Here is a 21,175-nt window from a genome sequence, read left to right as displayed (position 1 = left end):
GAAAGATCTCTTGGCACGCTTTACCGATTGCCCAAACAAGAAACTTCCTTCGCTATTGTTCAAATCAGACAATCGTCTAATAGTTACGTCCGATCGTCATTGTTCAAATTAGATGACTAGATTCTCTATCTATCTAGAGATTCATGCTAATATACTTCTCATATTATTTTTTAATTTATTATTGACTACGCATGTAAAAATAGGAACTTCGAATCATTTATCAAACTACCGACTAAATCAAACTACCGACTAAACAAATAAAGTATGGAAGTTATTAGGGCGCACTCTGACTCCCTGCTTTCTGCTATTCTTGTCTCCCCGTCGGTCTGTCACCATTTGCTCCTTGATGCCCTGCTACCTTCGAAGCGTCGCTCGTCTATCGGCTATCAATTCCTCCTTATTCTCCCTGTTTTACTTCCATATTGAGCTCAACTCTAGGTTTTCCGCCGCTTGTTACCCTTTTCTAGCCTTTTTAGTGGTTCTGAGGTTCATGTAAATTTAGAGCAGGAGCAACCGATTTCAGGGAAAATAAAGGCTGATGGAGTCAGTTTCTAGGTTCAGTAAGGTTTTTGAAGACGAAGACGACGATGATGAGGAGTACGGCAAGAGGGAAGGGTCTCCCAACAAAGGTTGCTCCGTCATCTTTTCTTTTACCTTTTTATGTATTTTTCTAGTTTCTCTCTGCCTAGCGTTTTTACACTGAATGAGAGAGTTGAGGAAGGAAAGCAAAGGAAACTGGCCGAGCAACCCGGATATGATTCTTGGTTCCTTGATATCTAGATAGAAGTACTAAACAGTAGCATAATAATAACAATAATCGAGTTTGAGATGTTATTTATCAAATGTGATGTGTATGGTTCAGAGGTTGTTTAAAGAATATAATGTTGTTTAGAATGACGATTATGTGATGCGATGCTGTCAGACGCAGCGGCACCGTGAGCACCTTGCCGTCGCCACCAGGACGGGATCGCTGAACTCTAACCTGGCTGAAAGTCTATCACATGGAGAAACGATAGAAGGGGTGCTAATGGTTTTGGTTTCATAGAGTAATAACTAACAATTTCCGCAGCCTTTTGGGTAGTGGACATGTGTCCTTATTTGGTTATACAATTGACATATAGAGAAAACACAACATACTTGTTGCGGGCTACAAAATTCTCAATGACAGAGAAATCTTAAGCTTTAGCTCAATATAATTTCCCAACAAACTCACATATAAAAGTGTGAGAGACCACCAAAATTTTTAATTGAAAAATCCAATAAATGGAAAAAATCATGGGGTCTGACTCAATCAAAGTCCACCAGAAAATTGAATGTATAAAGGTCAATTTTTTTCCTGATTTAGGTGAGATGAGATTACAAAATTATATTTAAATCAAAACGGCCTTGAAGTAACTTGACAAATATAACTGTATAGCGGTATTTGAGATTACAATAACTATAATTGGTTGCCACAACTGTCGTAGTTGGCTATAAGGGCTGTATTTGGTGGGTACAATAGTCATAGTTGGCTACCAAAATAGCAATTGAGCCACAACAATTGCTGATGGTGGTCTGCAATTGCTAGAAATCACTGGCCTTGCACTTCTCTTTAAGAGTTATGTTGTAGTTATTAACTCACTCCTCTTCTCTTCCTCCTTCAATTGAAGAATGAATGTGCATTTATAATTTTTTAGGGAGTCATTTTAGTATATTGAGATAGAATCTCAAAACACTCCATCAGACAATCCATATTGATTCTCTTCTCTTAATCATGAATCATTTTTTTCAACATTTAAGTGACTTAACGACATCAAATCAAATGATCTTGGAATCATTAGATTTTTCTCATCGAGACGTTCGATTTGATTATAAACATGCACAATTTTGAGATCGTTTGACTTCCAATTGATATTTCCAAGCTTTCGACAATAATTTAAGTTTTTAATCTAGGCTTATTTGGAGTCGGATTGAATCACTTTCAGCGTCATTAAACTCTTATTGTCGAGATGCTTAGTTTAAATATAAATTTGTGAAAATCAAAACTCAGAAGATCTAGAGTTTAAATTTGAAAGAAATGTTACCCAAAGTGCATCTAGATTTGTGCCTGATCAGATAAATTTCTTAATGACTCATCAATGCCAATCAACACGGCTTCCAACATTAAGCGAACTCCAATAACAGGAAAACTATAAGATTATAGTTCAAGGATAACTAACTGGACCAAAACCCTCTCCACATCCTTATAGAGGTTCCTATCTACCTGCTTTGTTATTACTTATTCCTTTCTAGCATGAGCATCCCATTAATGGACTCCCAATTCTAACAAAGAACAAAGGTATTCCGGTTTTCCCTTCTTTCAAACGGACCTGCACAAGAAAATGGCTCTGACATTTTAATGATTGCTGCCCCTTTTCTTTTGGTGTTGATGCTTTTAACCAAAACCTCTTAAGTCTCTCCTCTTGTGTTGATTTCTTTCTATGGCAACCTTTGCAATTGCTATTTTCTCCTTGCTACTTGACATTGAAGCGTCTCTGTCTTGCAGCAATAATAGCTCAAAGAGGTAGGCTGGATGAATTTTCCCGCCTCCTGTAAAGACATCCAAATGAGAACAAGTAGTTTAATTGTTCAATAAATCAAGCATTGATTAATAATTTTAAAATGGAGAATAGAAACCTGATTAAAGGCTTTGAAGTATTAGGAAATTGATAATTATTTGTTCTTCTCAAGTGCTTGAAATGGTGCGCTCGCATTTTTTGGTTTTTGTGGTTTACACACTTCAAGTAGGAAGAATAGCTATTAATCACGAGTCTATATAAATTGTATTCATGGTCAAAATATAGCACGACTTCAAAGAATTGAAACAATTGAAGAACAACGATCCTGGTTGGGTTTGTCATAAATCCATTTGTTACCACAATTCATCTATTACTTGTGAATTCCTTGGTGAAACCTTACCTTTGGCTCCACAGCGCTTTCCCACCTTGAAATAATCTTTATTGGTTTTGTCTTTTGTCGCAAAGACTCAGGTAGACAACCCCTAGAGTTGTAGAAATAGGGCTCAAGAAAGCTACTGAGGAGGAGGCATAATAGATGCTTTGGTGATTGATTTTTGCAATATCTCGGACTCGGCTGCGATCTCCTCACATTCTCATTTCTCCTAATCTATGGAATCCAACATAGAATAGGAAGTCCTCCCTCCAAACTGAGGCTAAGCAGAAAACTAACTCATGTAACGACATTTTTCATAATTTAAGGCATAGATAATTACAAAAAAATCACCTATTAGCACTCATGACCTCTAATTACTAACCAACTCATGTAAAGAAATAATGAGAAAAAAAAAACCAACAAGTTTTTTATTCATAATAAGGGCTCTCATCTCCAAACATGATTTCAAGTTGGTTTAAGTTATTAGAAAATCATGACACTTTGTAGCTTTCAGAGATGGTCATTAATGGGAAAAATGTATATTAATTGAAGTGGGGAATATAAAAGGAAATAAGCAATAGTGATATTTTTTTGTTGAAATTGTTTTATTATTTTGTTTTCTATCTTCTCTGATTTCTCTCTTTTATTTGCTCGCATTTCTCTCAACCTCTCTTGTTATTTGTGCTGGAACTGCCAATGAGGTCGTCTATCGTCGTCTACCACATATTAATTTGGTTCTCTCCTTGATAATCTTCCCTTCCTGCCATTTATGTATGCCTGACAACAATGCACAATATTACTCATTGTCTCCACCAAAGGCTAGCTAGTTGAAGTTAAACTGCTTTATGAAGTTCATATTGGCCTCACCTTGCTTGAGTTGAAACAAGATCATTTTGTGTTCGACAAGATAGTCACCTGAAACATTCTACTGCCCGGTCTATGTCCTTGTTGGAGCTACACCTAGCGGTGTAATCGAGTCGAGTTGAGCTCATGTCATAGCGAACTCGAGCTTGAGTCACAGAGAACTGGAGCTCGAGTCACAACAAACTCGACTCGAGTTCGAGTCATAATGAACTCAAGCTTGAGTCACAACAAACTTGAGCTCGTCTGAATTGCCAAAATGGTAGTTCAAACTTGAGCTCGATCTCGACTCGTCTGCGGCTGAAGAGCTTGAATCGTACTATCATCGAAGAAAATGATAGGGACCAGAGAAAAGCTGACCATACGAGAAAATTGATGGTCTCAACCGACAAAAACTTGCTAGAGAGATCTTGGGATTTATGGCCGTTAATGGGTAAGAGACGTTGCATCTTGAGAACGGTGAAATGGGTAGAGAAGAAATTATCACTTGCATTTAATGCACTTCACTCCACATTGCAATTTTTTTTAAATGGTATTTTATCTATTTTTTAAAAATTATTTAAATGTTTATTGTAATAAATTTATTTTATTTTATTTTTTAAATAGTCATATGAAGCTCGAATTTCAGATTGTTTAATTTATTAGCTTGAGTTTAAGTTCGAGCTTAAGCTTGAACTCGTGGCTCGATAAGCTTAACTAGTGAGCCGACTCAGCTCATTTACACCTTTAGCTACACTTTTCACCATCACAATCATTCCATGATACAAAGATGGTAACCTCGAAACTTGGATTTAGAGAATCAAACATTACTATAGCTTTTGTAGACTCTTTGGTGACGATACGCTCACACTTGCGGTATTTCACATTGGTGGCCCAACAGAGGAATGATACTTATAGCTCACAAAAATGAAATTATTATCAAAACTAGGTGGAGTTTCTTCAAGCACTCTGAACTCAATTTGGTCCTTCCAATTACGACAAACTAAGTCAAGAACTTGCAAAGCTCATGCAATCTTCTATTATCATATATTATCTAGTGCAGCACAAAACCCTCTCATGTCAAATTTTAGGTATGGATGAACTATTCATTTAAGGAATTAGGTTTAAAGCCTGCTGTTCACAGAGAGGTTTTTCTACACCAACCTAGTTCCGTAAACCAAGCCATCGAGGTAGCTAAGCTGACAAGGCTCATGATGGCAAGCCCAAGCCATCAACCGTTCCATCACCATGCACTCTTCCCAATCTCCTACATCCCACCAAACCACCATTTGCCCATCGGGAAATTAACACTAACGGAGACCATGGACAAACTTCAAAGAGGTCTATGTTATAAATGTGATGAAAAGTTTACTAGGAATCATTTATGCAAACTTGGCCTTTATACTTGCTTTTTTATTAACTTTGAATTGCTTCATAGGACATTTACATTAGCACATTTTGTACCCATAATTGTCATTTCTTGACTCATCAATACATATTTGACTTTTCAAACCATCATAAATAACATTCTTAAACAATTTTTATGGAAAATTTTATTGTTTTCTATGATATTTTGGTGCTTAACAATATTATACAAGGTCATCTTGTCAATTTACACACAATATTTGACTGATTACAATTACATCAGCTGTCATTCAAAATGCTCCTTTGTTCAAGGTTTTGTAATTTAAAGGCTTCTTTGGTCAAGCATCCATCTAATACCTTAGTCATGCCGTTTTAATTGTTGGAATCTATCCAAATTGCGACTAGATTGAGGCCATTCTACAATGACCCATCTTAACCATTGTAAATGCTATTGTTGGTTTTGGCCTTGGTCGGTCACTTCTCTCAATTCGGTTGAAACTTCACTAACATTGCTGGCCCAGTCCCCATTTTATAACAAAAAGATGCATACAATTGGACTGACTCAACACAACAAGCCTTTCAAACATTGCAGCAAACCTTGGTAAATCCGCTACACTTCTCTACATACATGATTTACTCAATAATTAATAATATATTCCAAAGCTTTCAGTATGGACATTGGAGCGGTGCTTATCCAATCTCACTTCTTGATTGAAGCAAGCTTGAAGTTATGTTCATAATCCATGCGCCGTTTCAAAACTGTTTAAGAAGTGGCGTTAGTTCTTGCATTCCAAATTCACAATCTCTACCAGTCCAAAAAGCATTTGAGAGCTTGTGTCACAAGTTGTTCAAACGCCATATCAATTACAATTCTTAATTAAATTACTTGGCCATAATACACAATGAATACAAACTCAACAATTCCAGTATATTTCATATGCTCTCTACCGAGTTCATGAGTTAGGCTTCTTCTTCCAATTTATGATCCCTTTTGGCTATTCTTTCAACTTGTTTTTCTTAGATCATGCAATAGTTATGTCAGAGGTAACCACTAAGTCGAAACTTATACAAAAAAAGAAACAACTAGAGGATTATCCCAAGTTCCATTCCCACTTCCAATTTTGTAATGGATTGCTAGATAAGCACGATAGAGTAGTGCTTGCTTCAACATTACCCTTGAAATAGAACTTGTTTCAATAGAATGACTACAGTGTGATAGGTATAGACTGGGGGCCTTCAATCTTAAACTGTTTCCAACAACATTTTTTTGGCTGCATATGAAGAAGGATGCACACAAATTTATCAATTCATGTTCCATTTTCTGAGTAACAAGATATCAATCATTGACACCAATAGGCTTCTTACAATCTTTTTTTTTTTAATTCTACAAGCTACTTGGGAGGTCGACATGGCAATAGTCTATATCATTTACTTGCCATGCGCTCATGGCAAATTGACCCTGCCATTCAATCGTGGCAAATCGACGATCATGGTTGTTGTAGACCGTAACATTTTTGAATTTAGATTCTCAATTATAAAAAATGATCCAAAAGCTCTGAGGGGCTAGATTTGGTCCATTTTGTATAGCGAGGGACTAAAGTGACATCCAATTTTGTATCACAAATTTTACACAAGGGACCATTTCAGATCAAATTTATAATCGGAGGGACTGAATTGAAGAACAGTGATACTTTAGGATTAAATCAATCTCGTTTGAATAGTTGAAATTCTTTTTTGAGATTTAATCTCATATTTCCTTAAAAGTTTTAGCATGCCATTTTCACCCAACATAGGGTAAAAGTAAAATGGAATACATTTTATTTTTTGTAAGGATAAGGGTAGTTTGGCTACTATTAATGTTTTACTTTTACAAATTGCTTTTTCATGTGGTTTATGTTGATTTGGGAGAGGAAAAGGTACTTGTAAACATTTTATCTAGTTTTATTTTCTATTTTCTGCTATTAAACTTTTAGTTTTAGGATTTCACCTTCTTTTGAGTTTTTGGCCAATGGTGTGCGTACCATACATTATTTCTATGCCTATAATCTCTCCATTTGTAGGCATTGCTTTCATGTTTGCTAATTTTATGTCTGAACGATTATGATTGAATTACTTGATGAAGGAATTTTTTATGTAGGGTTGACTTTAAAGATTGATGGGAGGAGTATTAATCAGAAAGTTAGCACACCACGATCAAAGCACTCTGCCACGGAGCAGAGACGTAGAAGTAAAATAAATGATAGGCAAGTTTTTCTTATTAAGTTTAGTCGCATAGTTGCTATTAGTGTTTTTAAGAGTAATTCAGTGAACCTATGTAGTTTTGTTCTAATATAACTTCTTATGCTCATGTTTTTGTGTTTTTCTCATCATCTTCATTCAGTTTTGGTTGGAGGGGTTTTAAGATCCAGTCATAAGATAAAAAGGTGAGGGCTGCTATCACACATATGTATTAATTTAAAATGGAATGCTTATATAGCTATATAAAAAAAAAAAAACACCTTACTTTTGGCAATTATGCAGGCCAAAAAATCAAAGCCCGTCTTTCCTCACTTTCATGGAAGTATTGACACGGGATTTTCCTCCAAAAAATGAACCAATTTGACCCAAACGGGTTTAGTTGAGAGCGGGGGGCTGAGCCAACCCCCTCTTGCCTCTTTCCATTTGGTACGAAAAATAAGATATGATTGTATGCTGATTTAACAAGGATTATGAGTTCGACGGGTCTACAAGGGTTATGATCTTTGACCCGTCTTTCCTCACTTTCATTTGAACAGAGTTCGATTGTGAGCTACTGAAGGAAAAATAAAAAATAAAAATAAGCAATGTTGTGGACCTACATGTATAATTTGGCCATCAAATTAGCATTATAGCGATCAATAATTCCATATAGATGAAACCTGAATATGAAAATCCATAGAACACAAATAGTTTTGACTCTAGCTGATGGTGAAGCTAAATTTCATGTGTGATTATCAAGGAGAGGCTTCATTTTAATACTCCACTGTATATTTTTAGTTTAAATTAATCAATATTTGAGATGTCCTAAGAGTAAAAACAATAGAGAGAGATAAAATAGGGCTACAAAACAAGGAGGATAAATGATGGAGGTAAAAAAACATATTGGTTGATGATTACTTTGCCATATACTTTTCTAAAGAACACTTGCCAGATGGAGATCAGATATTGTGGGCAGATATGTTCGGCTGTAGATGATTGAATGTTGTCTCAGAGGAAATATCATTTGCCAATTAATTTCTAATTTTATTATCATTTTTAAGAACTAGGCTGTGAAAAAATTTCTTTACATAATTTACTTTTCATGGTGATAAGATATTGTAAATAGTGACCAGAAACATTGATTTAGATGGTAGAGAATTTGGTGGCTAGTTATTTTGGGTATGAGGTTACAATAATGATCACAACGCACAATGGTCGGATCTCTCTAGGGGTGATACTTTGCAGGAATTAGGTTGATAAACTCCACTTTTCTTCGATATTGTTGGAAGGGAACTTATCATTGTTTATGATTGTTGAAAAGGCGATCAAGATGTTGCTCTTTTTCTACAAAAAATTGTGAGATTTTTCTCAAAATACATAGTGGGGGTAGAAAAATCAAATTCAAGAGGAGCAATTAAAGGATTAATTAGTTTTATGTGACAATGAAACCTTTCATGGTTACTTTTTTAAAATAATTCCATAATTTTTGTCAGTCGTATTTCACACTCGCCACCTAGAGCTATCTAAAGATCAAGAAAGTTTCATATAATCTTTTATATTGTCTTATATCTCAAAAACCCTTAAATCTACTAAAGAAAAAAAATCTGTCTTCATCACCTATGTCTTGGCTATTGATCCTTTATTATCTCACAATCATGCTTTCTTTATTTTTCAAGGAAATCAATATTGGCAAATTTTAATTATGATGTTTGTGAACTAGTAAAATATAATCATATTAATTTTTCAATGAATGACAAAAAAATCTTCATTCATTTCTCTCATTCATTGTACATTTGGGGATCACATTCTACGCTTATTATTTCTTTTTGGCTCAATATTTTATTTTATCAAAGATTGCACTTTTGTGCTATGGATCTGTTTAGTAAAAGTTAAAAGTGATTTAGGTATATTTTTTCAACATGATTATAATTTAATTTAGCATTGATAAGCCATGACAAATACTACTTTAACTATTCTTTTTCCTCATGCTTCTAAGAAAAAAATGAATAGTACTTGTGTTTTTTTTCTGCACGCACACCCTGATAAAATAGAGCAAGTGAACGAAGGAATGATTAATTACTTGTTATGACATTGGGCTCCTTTTATGAAAAAGTATGCCAAAATAATATTGGGGGGAGCAATTTTAATAGCGCTCATATCATAATTCAATCACCTACATTGGTGCTTGGTTCATGAGTCATACATAAGCACTAGAAAATCCTTTCCACATTTTAACAACTCAAACAATCTTATTCTCAAAATATTTAGGACCATTTCTTGTGTTCGTTCACATTTTTAAAACAGAGAAAAATCATATTTTCAAGCAAGCAACTGTGTTTGTATTAACTATTATGCATAACAAATGGGAACAAATTTTACCATCTTAATGAGAGATATTTGTCCGCTCATGCCAATTTTTTTTAAAAAAGATCACTACTGTATTACTACTCATCCTAAGAAAGAATTTTATTCATAAATGAATTTTTTTCTCATTGATGACATTGCTTACCTCTCATCTTATGTAACTTTTTTTTATAGAACTTGCTGCTCCTAGCCAAATTGAGTCAATGCCCAACCCACATTCTAATAAACCATTACAAGTTTACTAAAGAAGAAAGCCATCTCCGTCTATGCAAGTCTAATCAACCGAATCAAACCATGCCATTGAATCTATTGAGAGAATCATTAAGTTTATAAGTAAGGTACAAGAAATTTTACTAAAGATCTCTTACATTTGTTTTAATTATACATAATTCTTTTTCATAATTACTAATCCTTTCTTACTAGCTTATATGCTATTTTTATTTCTAAGAAAATATAAAATATAAACACAATGGTTCTCTAGAAAGGCATAAAGCCATATTTGTGGTCAAAGGCTATTTGGTACTCTCAAAATTATGAGATTAATTATTGTGAAACTAAATGAACAATGTTAGAGTTCTCTAACTTGAACACCTATGAGGGACTAAATGATATAACAATTCAATGTGAAGAATTCTTGGTGTATATTATGTAAAGAGTGGAAGAATGCTTGGAAGATACTTGATGAATAGGAGGATGGAGTATATATTGGAAGTTCCATCAAGATTTAGCTTATATATACAACAATAGATATGTGCCTTAAAAGAAACATTATGGGTTGAAGCACTTTCCAAGGGCGTGGTTCAAAAGGTTCACCATGATGTTGCTTAACGTGAGATACAACGTAGTCATGGCGATTATATATTTCTTGTGAAATAAATGGCATCATGAGGATTCTTCACATTAATAGTTTCATATGGGAGGAATGTAGAATTAAAAAAAAAAAAAGATTGTTTCAGAAGTTTGGATTCAAAGATTGGCAAACTAAAATATTTTCTTGGCATTAAAGTTACTCTATCTCCATGGGATCTTCATTTCATAACAAAAATCCATAGCATGCCTATTGGAAGAAATGTGCAAGTTAGGATTTAAATTGTTTGACATACTCATGAAATTTAATTATAATTATAGATATGCTGTAAACGATACAATTGTAGGAAAGCCTCCTATTACATACTAATGGGAAGACTCACCTATTTAACACACGCTAGAATTGATATTGTTTATGCTAATAGTGTGGTTAGACAATTTATATACGATCTTAACTTATGTATAATACTAAAAACATTACACTTTATGATAGCAAATAAATTTTATAATATTTGAAGAGAAATGTGGGAAGATATGTGATTTAAGAGGGGTGGATTCAATACTGAAAACTTGATAGATGTTGAACATATTAGTTTTATGGTTGAGAAGAGGTTAACTTTAGTATATTGTACAATTTGAGGTGACAACTTTGTAATTTAAAAAATAACAAGTAATATATGGTAGCAAGATTTAGTGTTGAAGTTGAATTGTAATCCATGACACCGAGAATTTGTGAATTGTTATTACTAAAATCATCTTAGAAGGTTTAAGAGTTGATTAAAAGTTCAGTAAGACTATTGTGATAACAAGTTTGCCATGAATATTGAGCATAATTTTGAATCCTAAATCATTCACAATCCTAAAGATCACATGTTAAGGTATTAGATAGAGTTTTACAATATTTCAAGGAAATTTTGGGCAAAAGATAAAAGGGGAGAAAATTTGATTATTGAAGTATACAAAAATATGTATTATACATGTTTTATGATTGACAAGAGATAAATTTTATGATATTATATATTCTACTGAGGCAATCTTATGACTTGTAGAGATACAAAATAAAACTTGGTAGCAAGGTATTGTTCATAAGCGAAATTGAGATATTTGATGTTGGGAATATGTGATTGCTATGGCTAAAAAATATCATAGAATTACCACGAACAAAGAAACAATATCCAATAATGGATCTTTGATCAATCGTGGAACTTGCCCAATATATATCAGAGTAACATTCAAGATTTTATGCCTATGATTTTGAAATACAATACTCTGTCCAGGAGCCCATTTGATGTAATATAGTATTTGTTTCAAAACTAATCAATGATAGACTATGGAGGAAGGCATAAACTGATCTATAGTACTAACTAAATAAGCAATGTTACGGCAAATCACTATAAGATAGTTTAATTTTCCCACTAATTTCCTATGCCGTTCAGGATCATCAAATGGCTCTTCATTCCTTGGTAAGTTACCGCTTAAGACGCATCAAAAGACTGTATGATTTTACCCCTAATTTGTCATTTTCTGCTAACAAATCCAAAATATTTTTTCGTAAGATAGACAGATACCCTTCGTGCTCCTTGATACCTCAATCCCCAAGAAGTACTTCAAAGAGTCTAGGTCTTTAATGTTTAATTGATTTGAATAAATGATTTCAATGATACCATTCCGTGTGAAATGCGTCCATTAATACTATGGTCATCAACATAAACCACCAATAGAATGATTTCCGAACCTGATTGCTTGTAGAGTACAATGTAATCACTTTTACCTTTCTGTATCCCAAACTCTTCTACTGCTTGGCGGAATTTTCCAAATCATGCCTGAGGGCTTTACTTCAACCCATATAAAGACTTTTGAAGATGACATAATCTCGCATACTCCCTATGAGCAATAAACCTAGAAGATTGCTCCATGTATACCTCCTCTAAAAGATCATGCATAAACACATTCTTCACAACAAGCTATTGTAGGGGCTAATTATTTATTGCAACCAAGGAGTGAACTAGGCGAAACAAAGTCAACTTAGCTACCGGTGAGAACGTGTCCAAGTAGTCGATCCTATAAGTTTGAGCATAGCCTTTAGCAACCAAATGAGCTTTTAGACGGGCTACAAATCCATCGTAATGAAAATTAACCACAAAGACCAATTTAAAATCAACAATCTATTTGTCCCAAGTTAATTCAACTAGTTCCCAAGTTTTCATTTTTCAGTTAAGACATTCATTTCATCAAGCATTACTGCCCACCACCTAGAATGGGTTAGAGCTTGCTGAACAGATCTTGGAACCTCAAGAGTCAAGTGAAACAATTAACGAGCAAGAAGTAGAAGATAATTGGTTAGAGTTCATATAAGAGTAAATGGGGTGGTCACATTGATGTTTACCTCTTCAAAGAGCAACAGATAAATCAAGCTCACTGGGAGGATGATCCGCTAACGAAGATAATATTGGTGTCAGACTAGAGTCAGGGGAACGAGATATTCTAGAGTAAACATTAGTGATAGGTGGTCTAGACTGAGGCAGTGGTGGTGGAGGTGGAGGTGGAGTTGAAGCAAGATCTGAACTAATGACGTGATACATTAACAACTCATCAGAATCTTTTGAGGATATAGGGAATGCTGAGCTACCAAAGAATATGGTTTGTTCATGAAATATGACATCAACAAAAATCATCTATCTATTTAAGAGGAGAAAACTATTGATATCATTATTTGCAAATGTGAGTATCATAGAAAAGACACACCTTAATGACTTAAGATTCAGTTTAGAAACCAGTGGACGAGTATCACGAACAAAATAAACACACCCAAATATACGTGGTTCAATGGAAACTAAAGTGTTAGTTGGAAATAAAACTTGGTAGGGTGTCTCGTTTTGTAAAACGGTAGAAGGAATTCTATTAATAAAAAACATGCAATAGAGTCTACATCAACCCAGAATTGTTTGATACATTAGCTTAGAATAAAAGAGCTTTAGTGGTCTAAAAAAGATGTCTAATTTTTCTTTCAACTACTCGATTTCAGGATGGAGTATCGGCACAGAATGGGTGATGACACATCTTATTTTGTGTCATATAAGTCTGAAAAGGTGCAGAGAAATATTTTTTGGCATTATCGCTTCTCAGAATCTTAATACAAACACTGACTTAAGTTTTGATTGCAAAGTTTTGATTGCAACACAAATAGATTAATAATGTGACAGTAATTTAATACAAGATTTCATAAAGCAAAGTCAAATGTGACAAAAATGTTTGAGTACATTAGTTTAGAATAAAAGAGCTATAACTGTCTAAAGAAGATGTCTATTTTTTCTTTCAATTACTCCATTTGGGGATGGAGTATCGGCACAGAATGAGCGGTCCAACATCTTATTTTGTGTCATATAGGTTTGAAAAGGTGCAGAGAAATATTCTTTGGTATTATCGTTTCTCAGAATCTTAACATAAACATTGAATTGAGTTTTAATTGCAACACAAATAGATTAAAAATGCGACAATAATTAAAAATGAGATTTCATAAAGTAAAGCCAAATCATACGATGAAAATTATCCACAAAAGTAACAAAATATCTAAATTCATTAGATAAAACAAGACAAGATCCTCATACATCAGAATGAACCAACTTAAAATGATGACTAAATCTTTCATTATTTATGAGAATAAAAGACAAACGATGATGTTTAACAAATTGGCACGAATCACAATCTAAAGTTGATAATTGCTGACACCGTGAGTATACTTATTTTAGCATGAGTAGTGATAGATGCCTTAATAAACAATTGACCTCAAACGGAGATTAGGTGTTGTAACAGGTTATGGGTCAAGGTAGTTTGTTATCTAAAATACCTCCCTCCCTCGTGCGCGCGATTCATGTTTTTTTACCAATAAACTTTTTCTCCATAAAATCCTGGAAAAGACAATGGTATATAAAGAAAAAGATGCAACAGTGAACAACACATTTAATCTTGTAATTGGGTTAAGTTTAAAAGATATTTGAGGTAAACTTAAAACAAATGTTTACGGTAGTGTAGATGTAACATTAATGATGCTAGAACCGAGAAAATTATATATAGATCCATTTCCTTATGTGTCGGAAGGAAGATTTTTATGAAAGGTGGAAAAGAATTTTGGATTGCCTTGTCATGGGATCTGTGACACCAGAATCATCATCCCGTTGTGTGGAAGAGGAAAGAAGACAAGCATCATTGTTTCCTGACTCAATAAGGGCAGTGATAGAGGGGATTTCTTCGATGCTTCCTGAAATTGGATGAACTTGACATATTCATTTGCAAAGATTAAGAAAGTCCGACTCTGAGAGGCCTCATTAGTATTGATCATGTGAGTTGACTGTGATCTAAAATCCTTCTTGTTCTATTTGAGCAATTTCTGACGCGTCATTTTCGAATGACCAATCTTATGACAATAGTAGCAAACCATGCTCGACCCTTGATTTTCAGAATTCGAAGTTCCACTTTTATAATTGTTTTGAGACTAAGGTTTACTAATGTCTGTTTTTCTGATTGGCGAAATCACTAAGTTGCAGCACAGATGAGGCATGAGAACTTATGTGTTTAATTCTTTATTCACTCGTTTAAAGTGCATGTGATACATGTTAAGTGACTGATTTTGTTGTTTAGCTCGATATAACTTTTGACATATATCAAAGATTCAAGAAAAAATTTCTTTCCTAGAAAATGTAAACGCCAAATTCTCCATCGCCTCTTTAACACAACTATAATGAGTAATATGACCAGGTTGACCAGGTTCATAGAGTTCTGTATTTGTATCAAAAGCTGGGCATCCACTCTTATCTACTCAAAGTAATTCGATTCAGCCTCAGCTGAGTGATTATCAATAAGGTGACTCTCTTGAGAAATACTTGTTAAATAGATTCTCATAGTTTTATTCCAATAAAAATAATTGATGTCATTTAACTTTTCATCCGTACTTTTAGCCGCTGATGAAACCAAACCTGTCACGAGATGTTATTGTTCACCAACCATAAACGATGACATTTAGTGTTGAAGTACGAATCGAAGGAGCGACCAAAGCATAGGAGACAAATAACTCAATGACTAACATTTCAACGATCGTTGAATAAAGAAAATGATTCGTCAAAGTTAAAGAAGCCGAACTAAGCAGCCAAACGCAACTATGAGGAATTTGACCTAAGAAGACGAAGCAGACAGAGAGGCCAAAGCAGACGTCGACTTCATCGATGCCTTAATCTCGTCGACATAGATAGGGCAGACAAATCAGGTGTAGACGACGCTGAATATGCCGTCGACACTCTGCGATGCAGATGATGTTGGATGGAGACGAGGCACTGTCAATGTCGGATGGAGTCGAAGCAGCTGCAGGCGACACCAAATGATGCATATGAAGCCGAATACACCATCAACGCTTAGCGATGTTGACGACGTCAAAGTCTAGTGATCCATATGACTCAAATGAAACCGAAGTTGAACGATTCACATAGGCTAATGTCAATGATGAACGATGAGGACAAGAACGATTCGATGAGTTTCTGATACAGGTGAAGGAAAATAATGCTCTTTCTATGCTTTCTTAAATAAAAAAAACCTATGTTGCATATTTATATACACTCCAACGTTTATAAATTAGGAATATGTCTAGTATAGAAAAGATCTTGTAATTAAGTTGCTTAATATCAAGCTCTTAATATTTACGCTTTTTAATATACAAACTTTGGCTATATTTCGTTCTGCAACAAAAATAAATTCCATGCAACATGATAGTAGAAATGATATTGAAGTTGATATACACCTTATAAAGAATAAGCTTGACAGTTATCTAATCCGTACTTTATAAGTAAACACAGATGCACAACTCATTGACATTCTCACCAATGGATTATCTAGGGTATTCTTTCAGTAAATATGAGGCAAGCTCGGAATGAATTTCGTTTGCTTGAGGGGAGTGTGAAGTTGCTGCATAATTTTGGCCGATTGGGCTATATTCACCAAGAATTTCGCACTATTTTCTTTCTCTTCTAAGATCATCTCATCGATTCATGGGATCTTATATATTTTCTATTAGAAGCTCTCGTAAGATTGTGCAAATACTATAATGTTAGCATGGAATACTCAACTAATTCCCCAAATTATTATCTTTTCCTGTCACTGGTTAAACGTAACAATCCAAATGTTATAAGGTTATTCTTTGGAGTTGCTTCATCAAAGTAAGCTAGCATGGAGTTGCATCAAATGTTATAAAGTTTTCCTGTCCTCTCAAAAACTTTTATATTCTCATTTTTTTGAACACACATTTATTTATCTATTAGACATTTTAAATGCAATAAATTTTACTTCTTGTTTCTTAATGGGTTTGGAATCAGTTCCATCTATTCCCTGTAAGTCGATCATCCAGTCAACAGATTGCTGTAAGAAATGTTGTAGAAATAAATGATCAGATTATCTTATTTTTTGGAGCCAGATTTCAAATACTTCGAGAACTTCTGCCGAATAGTGATCAGAAAAGAGATAAAGCATCGTTTCTTCTTGAGGTAATTTTCTTCATCTAGGATATTTAGAGCTGGAGGAGTTTCCTTTAACATTATTATTTTTACCAGTATATTGCTTTTGTTTTTACAGTTAACATGATTTTACAGGTCATTGAATATATCCGTTTCTTGCATGAGAAGGTACAGAAGTTCCAGTCATTGTACCCTGGATGGAGTGATGAAAATACCAAATTTATGACCTGGGTAATATTTGAACCAAACATTGCCCCCCCTAACTCCCCCAGCTCGCTCTTCCATTCTTCTTTTCTGACTTCTCCCTGAAGACTGGTATATTGCTCAGATTGTGTGATCTTTAACATATTTTGCTGAAGGAAAAAAAAAAAAAACAAAAAACAAAAGAGCATTTACATACGTACCAACTAATTCCGATTTATTTACATAGTTTACTTTTTATATTTTTACCACCCAAATCTTTCATATCACATAAATATTTTAATTTTTAAATAGTGAAATACATCATTACATGCACGGGTAAAGTGACATAAATGTAAAAATTTAAGTTTAGTGTTAGATATGTAAATCCATGGAAATAGAGTGGTATGCTCTTAAGGGCCCGTTTGGGGCAGTTTATTTAGGTGCGGCGGCGTTTTGGAAACGCCGCCGCTGTGTTTGGATCGGAAACGCCGCCGCTGTGTTTGGATCGGCATTTGGGCGACTTAACTATACCACACTGCGTCCCGCTTCGAGTAATTCCTTTAGGTCTTCGATGCGGCTCTCGACCCGCGTCCCAACGTTCGGCCGCAAGATTTGCCCTAAATACCCCTGAGCTCCCTCGGGCTCTCCCTCCCTGGTCGGTGCCTGCGATCAAATTTCTTCTTACCCTAGAGGAGACCGGCCCAAATTCCTTTTAATTTTTCTGTTTGATCGTAAGGTATGCTTTATCTTATTGTCATTCGTAGAGGGGTCGATAGTCGTTGGTCGTGAACGGTCGAACATCGCTGTACTTTATTTTTTTTCTTCCTTCACGGAAGAGCAAGGGATTTGTTACAGAAATTTGGTTTCGATTTTTTCTGTTTTCTTAAGCTAACTCCCGAATATTGGTTTCGATTTCTTCGTTCCAAAAATTTTGGTTTCGATTTTTTCTGGGCTTTAGAACTTTCTATGAGAGGAATCCATGCTAGCTAAGCTTGAAGAAAAGCGTGGAGAATGCAAATACGAATTTTAGTTTTCATTTCTTCGTTCCAGAAAGGTTTCAGTTTCTCTGTTTCAATTTTTTCTGGGCTCTAGATCTTTCTATTAGATGAATCCATACTCTTATCTATAGTTTTATGTTAAGAATGACAATGGTTATAGCATTGGGCAATATTATAGCATTAGAGCAATGTTAAGAATCACAATGTTTATGGCCTGCGATTATTTCCTTTTTATAGTAAACATGAGTATGAGATTGGTTCATTAGAAATTCGAGAGTTTTTTCAGGTTGACAGTGCAGATGAGGACAAACATAGCCAGAGTCTGAAATTAAATATTTTAATATTTCTCATTGTTGTTGTACTTGTATTTGTACTTTTTTTTAGTTCTCTTGGTACTCATGAGGGTGTGAGAACTATATGTCATCTTTTAGAACTGATCTGTAATGATCGTATGCTTCTGCACTATATGCTTCTGTTCTGCCAATAAGCTATTCTGATTAAGCTGCCCCAAATAGTTTTATTAGACAGGGGCATGAATGTCATTTAACCACCAATAAACTATTAAACTATAGCTGCCCCAAACAGCAAGACAGATTATTCTGATACTTAACCAAATAGCCCCAATTTCATTATTTCAACTACATCGAATGATCTAGCAGATTATAAATAATCAACAGCTGCGCCAAACATACCCTAAATCTTCCAAAAAATAAGAGCATATTTTATGCTGGTATCTGCGTGTACCATAATCTTCTTTCTATTTGAGGGAAGCTGTTCTTGACTGAACCAACATGCAGCCATCTCAAGCATACGTAATTAACTAATGATGCATCGCTGTATGGATGCCATGATCATTTTGTAAATATGTTGCTCAAGGGCATGAAGGCAGTTTATTCTTTTACCCGCAATTTTTTAAAAATATTCAAATTCAGGAGTTTTCCGAAGTACAGCCCACTTATGTATGCCAACCTGAACCTAAAGCAAACATGAAGTATTTTCTGCATTCCATCTTAAATGCTCATTCCTTGTTGGCCAGCTCTTCAAACTATGGAGTTGGATATATGCATAGTTTAAAAAAACGAACTGTTACATTTCTTCTCATGATTCTATCATGGAGATCTTGTGTTTTTCTGTTGGTGGCGTATATTTTTGAGAATATCCAATTACCATATCATCAGCAGCAGCAGCAGCAGCCGCCTTATCCCATAATATGGGATTTGCTTTATAAATCTTTGCTCTCCATATATCAGCTTTATCATGCATCTCCCTTATGTTTCTCTACTGATATATGATATTGATGAGCAAGATAATTGCCTTGTTCGTGAGCATGCGGTTCTTCCTTATTTTCTTTACTTTCATTTCCTATGTTTCTCTGTGTAGCAAGCAGTCAGGAATCATGTTGCTGTCAAATCTGCATAGATCTAGGATGATATAGGTGTACAAACATTGTGCAATTCTTTAATGCTTATAGAATTGATGGAATTATGCGCATAATGACTTGGAATGCAAATTCTAATGTTTTTTATGGTACCCCACACATAATAGATCAATTTCACCTTTTAAATGCTATTTTTTTAAAATTTAAATTAAAAAAATTACCCTGTACGTAAAAAAAATTCTTATGATAGAAAATGCAAGGGGAGTCTAAAAATAACCTATATTTGGTTTGTGATTGTTCATGTAATATCCATCAGAACAAACCATAAAAAATTAGGACAAAAATCATGAAGATGGTAAGGGAATTTTCTACAGGTAAAAGAAGATTGGTAATGGTAACTTAAACCCTGTCATGTCGAAAGTCGCAAGAGATGTTTGTCTAATCCCTTATGTTCTCTTTAGCACACATTCATGAATATATCCTGCTAGTTGTATACTTTAACAATCACTGCTTTACGTCACTGAAGTCAAATTTGACAAAGTTCAAAAGGAGTGGTGATACTGGGGTTAACCAACAAAAACGAGAAAAACAAATAATATTGCTGAATGCAAGTAGAAAATTGCAGTCAAATGTATCAAAATGCAAAATAACAACAAACATGACACACAAACTAGGGTGGATCTCGAGGTGGTGGTGATGGTGATCGGCGGGGGTTTGGAATGTGGTAGGATGATGGACGGGGTGTTAGGCACACAGAAAGTAGGAAGACATCGGTTTCCCGCAGGCACACAACAAATATTGACATGGAACGGTTGTCTGGGATGATGGTAACAAAGGGGGAAGGCTGGAAAGCAGCGACAATGAAGATGGAGGGCTGGAACATCTAAGACAACAAGCAAGGATGGAGGGCTGTTTAGGGGTGCTAGCAGTAGGAGCAGGGAGTGGGGCTTCCTGGCAGGTGACAAGAAGTTGAGATGGGTGAAGGGGTGGCTGGGAAGGCTGGGAAAGGCAGGGACAGCAAGAGGCAAGTGGGAGTACGTAAGGGAAGGTTGGAAGAGCATGAAACTGTAGAAAGGGCAGCAAAATAGCTATTCTGGTTGGCTGCAACAATGAAAGGTGGCGGGGAACGGTTTGGAGCGATGGTGGAAGGATAATCACCACGAGAACGAGATACAACCGAAGAACCACTCGAACCTTGGATAATACTCTTATATTAGTTTGTCGGTCAACTTTTTTTTCGATTAGATTTAATTTTGAAAAATATGATATATGAAAATAATTTTTGAGATTTAATTTAAATATAAAGGATATATAGTTTGAGTTTTAAAAGTAGTATGTTTTAATTTTAGAAAAATGAGACCAAATGGATCTCATTAGTCTGATAGTTTGCATAATCGTGCCTGATACCGCGAATACTACACCTTCCCGAGAGATAAGTGTAGACCTCAGCGATAGACCCAATCCTGCAAACTAAGAGATTTGTGACATCCGTTTGGTCTGCGAACCTTTTATATATGACCGACAAATTCCCCTATTTAATACAAAGATTAAATAGGATTTATTTTACCTGAGTTTCAAGTTCCCTATAGAGGCAAGCCCCTATAGTTAATTACATC

The 21,175-nt window shown here is 34.9% G+C and overlaps 1 protein-coding gene across 3 annotated transcripts in view; it reads left to right on the top strand.

Annotated features, from left to right (window-relative positions):
- The first annotated feature begins 248 nt into the window (after positions 1-248).
- The window catches only part of LOC110031680 (transcription factor BIM2-like), a 38,710-nt gene continuing 17,783 nt past the window's right edge, over positions 249-21,175 (top strand). For 2 of the 3 annotated variants that reach the window (XM_020735012.1, XM_020735010.1), the window contains exons 1-4: positions 249-629; positions 7,253-7,358; positions 16,961-17,030; positions 17,136-17,231. In XM_020735012.1, the coding sequence (XP_020590671.1) occupies positions 539-629; positions 7,253-7,358; positions 16,961-17,030; positions 17,136-17,231 (363 nt within the window). In that variant the 5' untranslated portion in view covers positions 249-538. The remainder of the gene's footprint in view (positions 630-7,252; positions 7,359-16,960; positions 17,031-17,135; positions 17,232-21,175) is intronic. The other variant, XM_020735011.1, reaches the window with a different exon arrangement.

This window comes from Phalaenopsis equestris, unplaced genomic scaffold, assembly GCF_001263595.1.
Source record: "Phalaenopsis equestris unplaced genomic scaffold, ASM126359v1 Scaffold000840, whole genome shotgun sequence".
Classification (NCBI taxonomy): Eukaryota; Viridiplantae; Streptophyta; class Magnoliopsida; order Asparagales; family Orchidaceae; genus Phalaenopsis; species Phalaenopsis equestris.
Note: the sequence above shows the minus strand (reverse complement) of the source record. Positions and strands in the feature narration are given on the sequence as shown.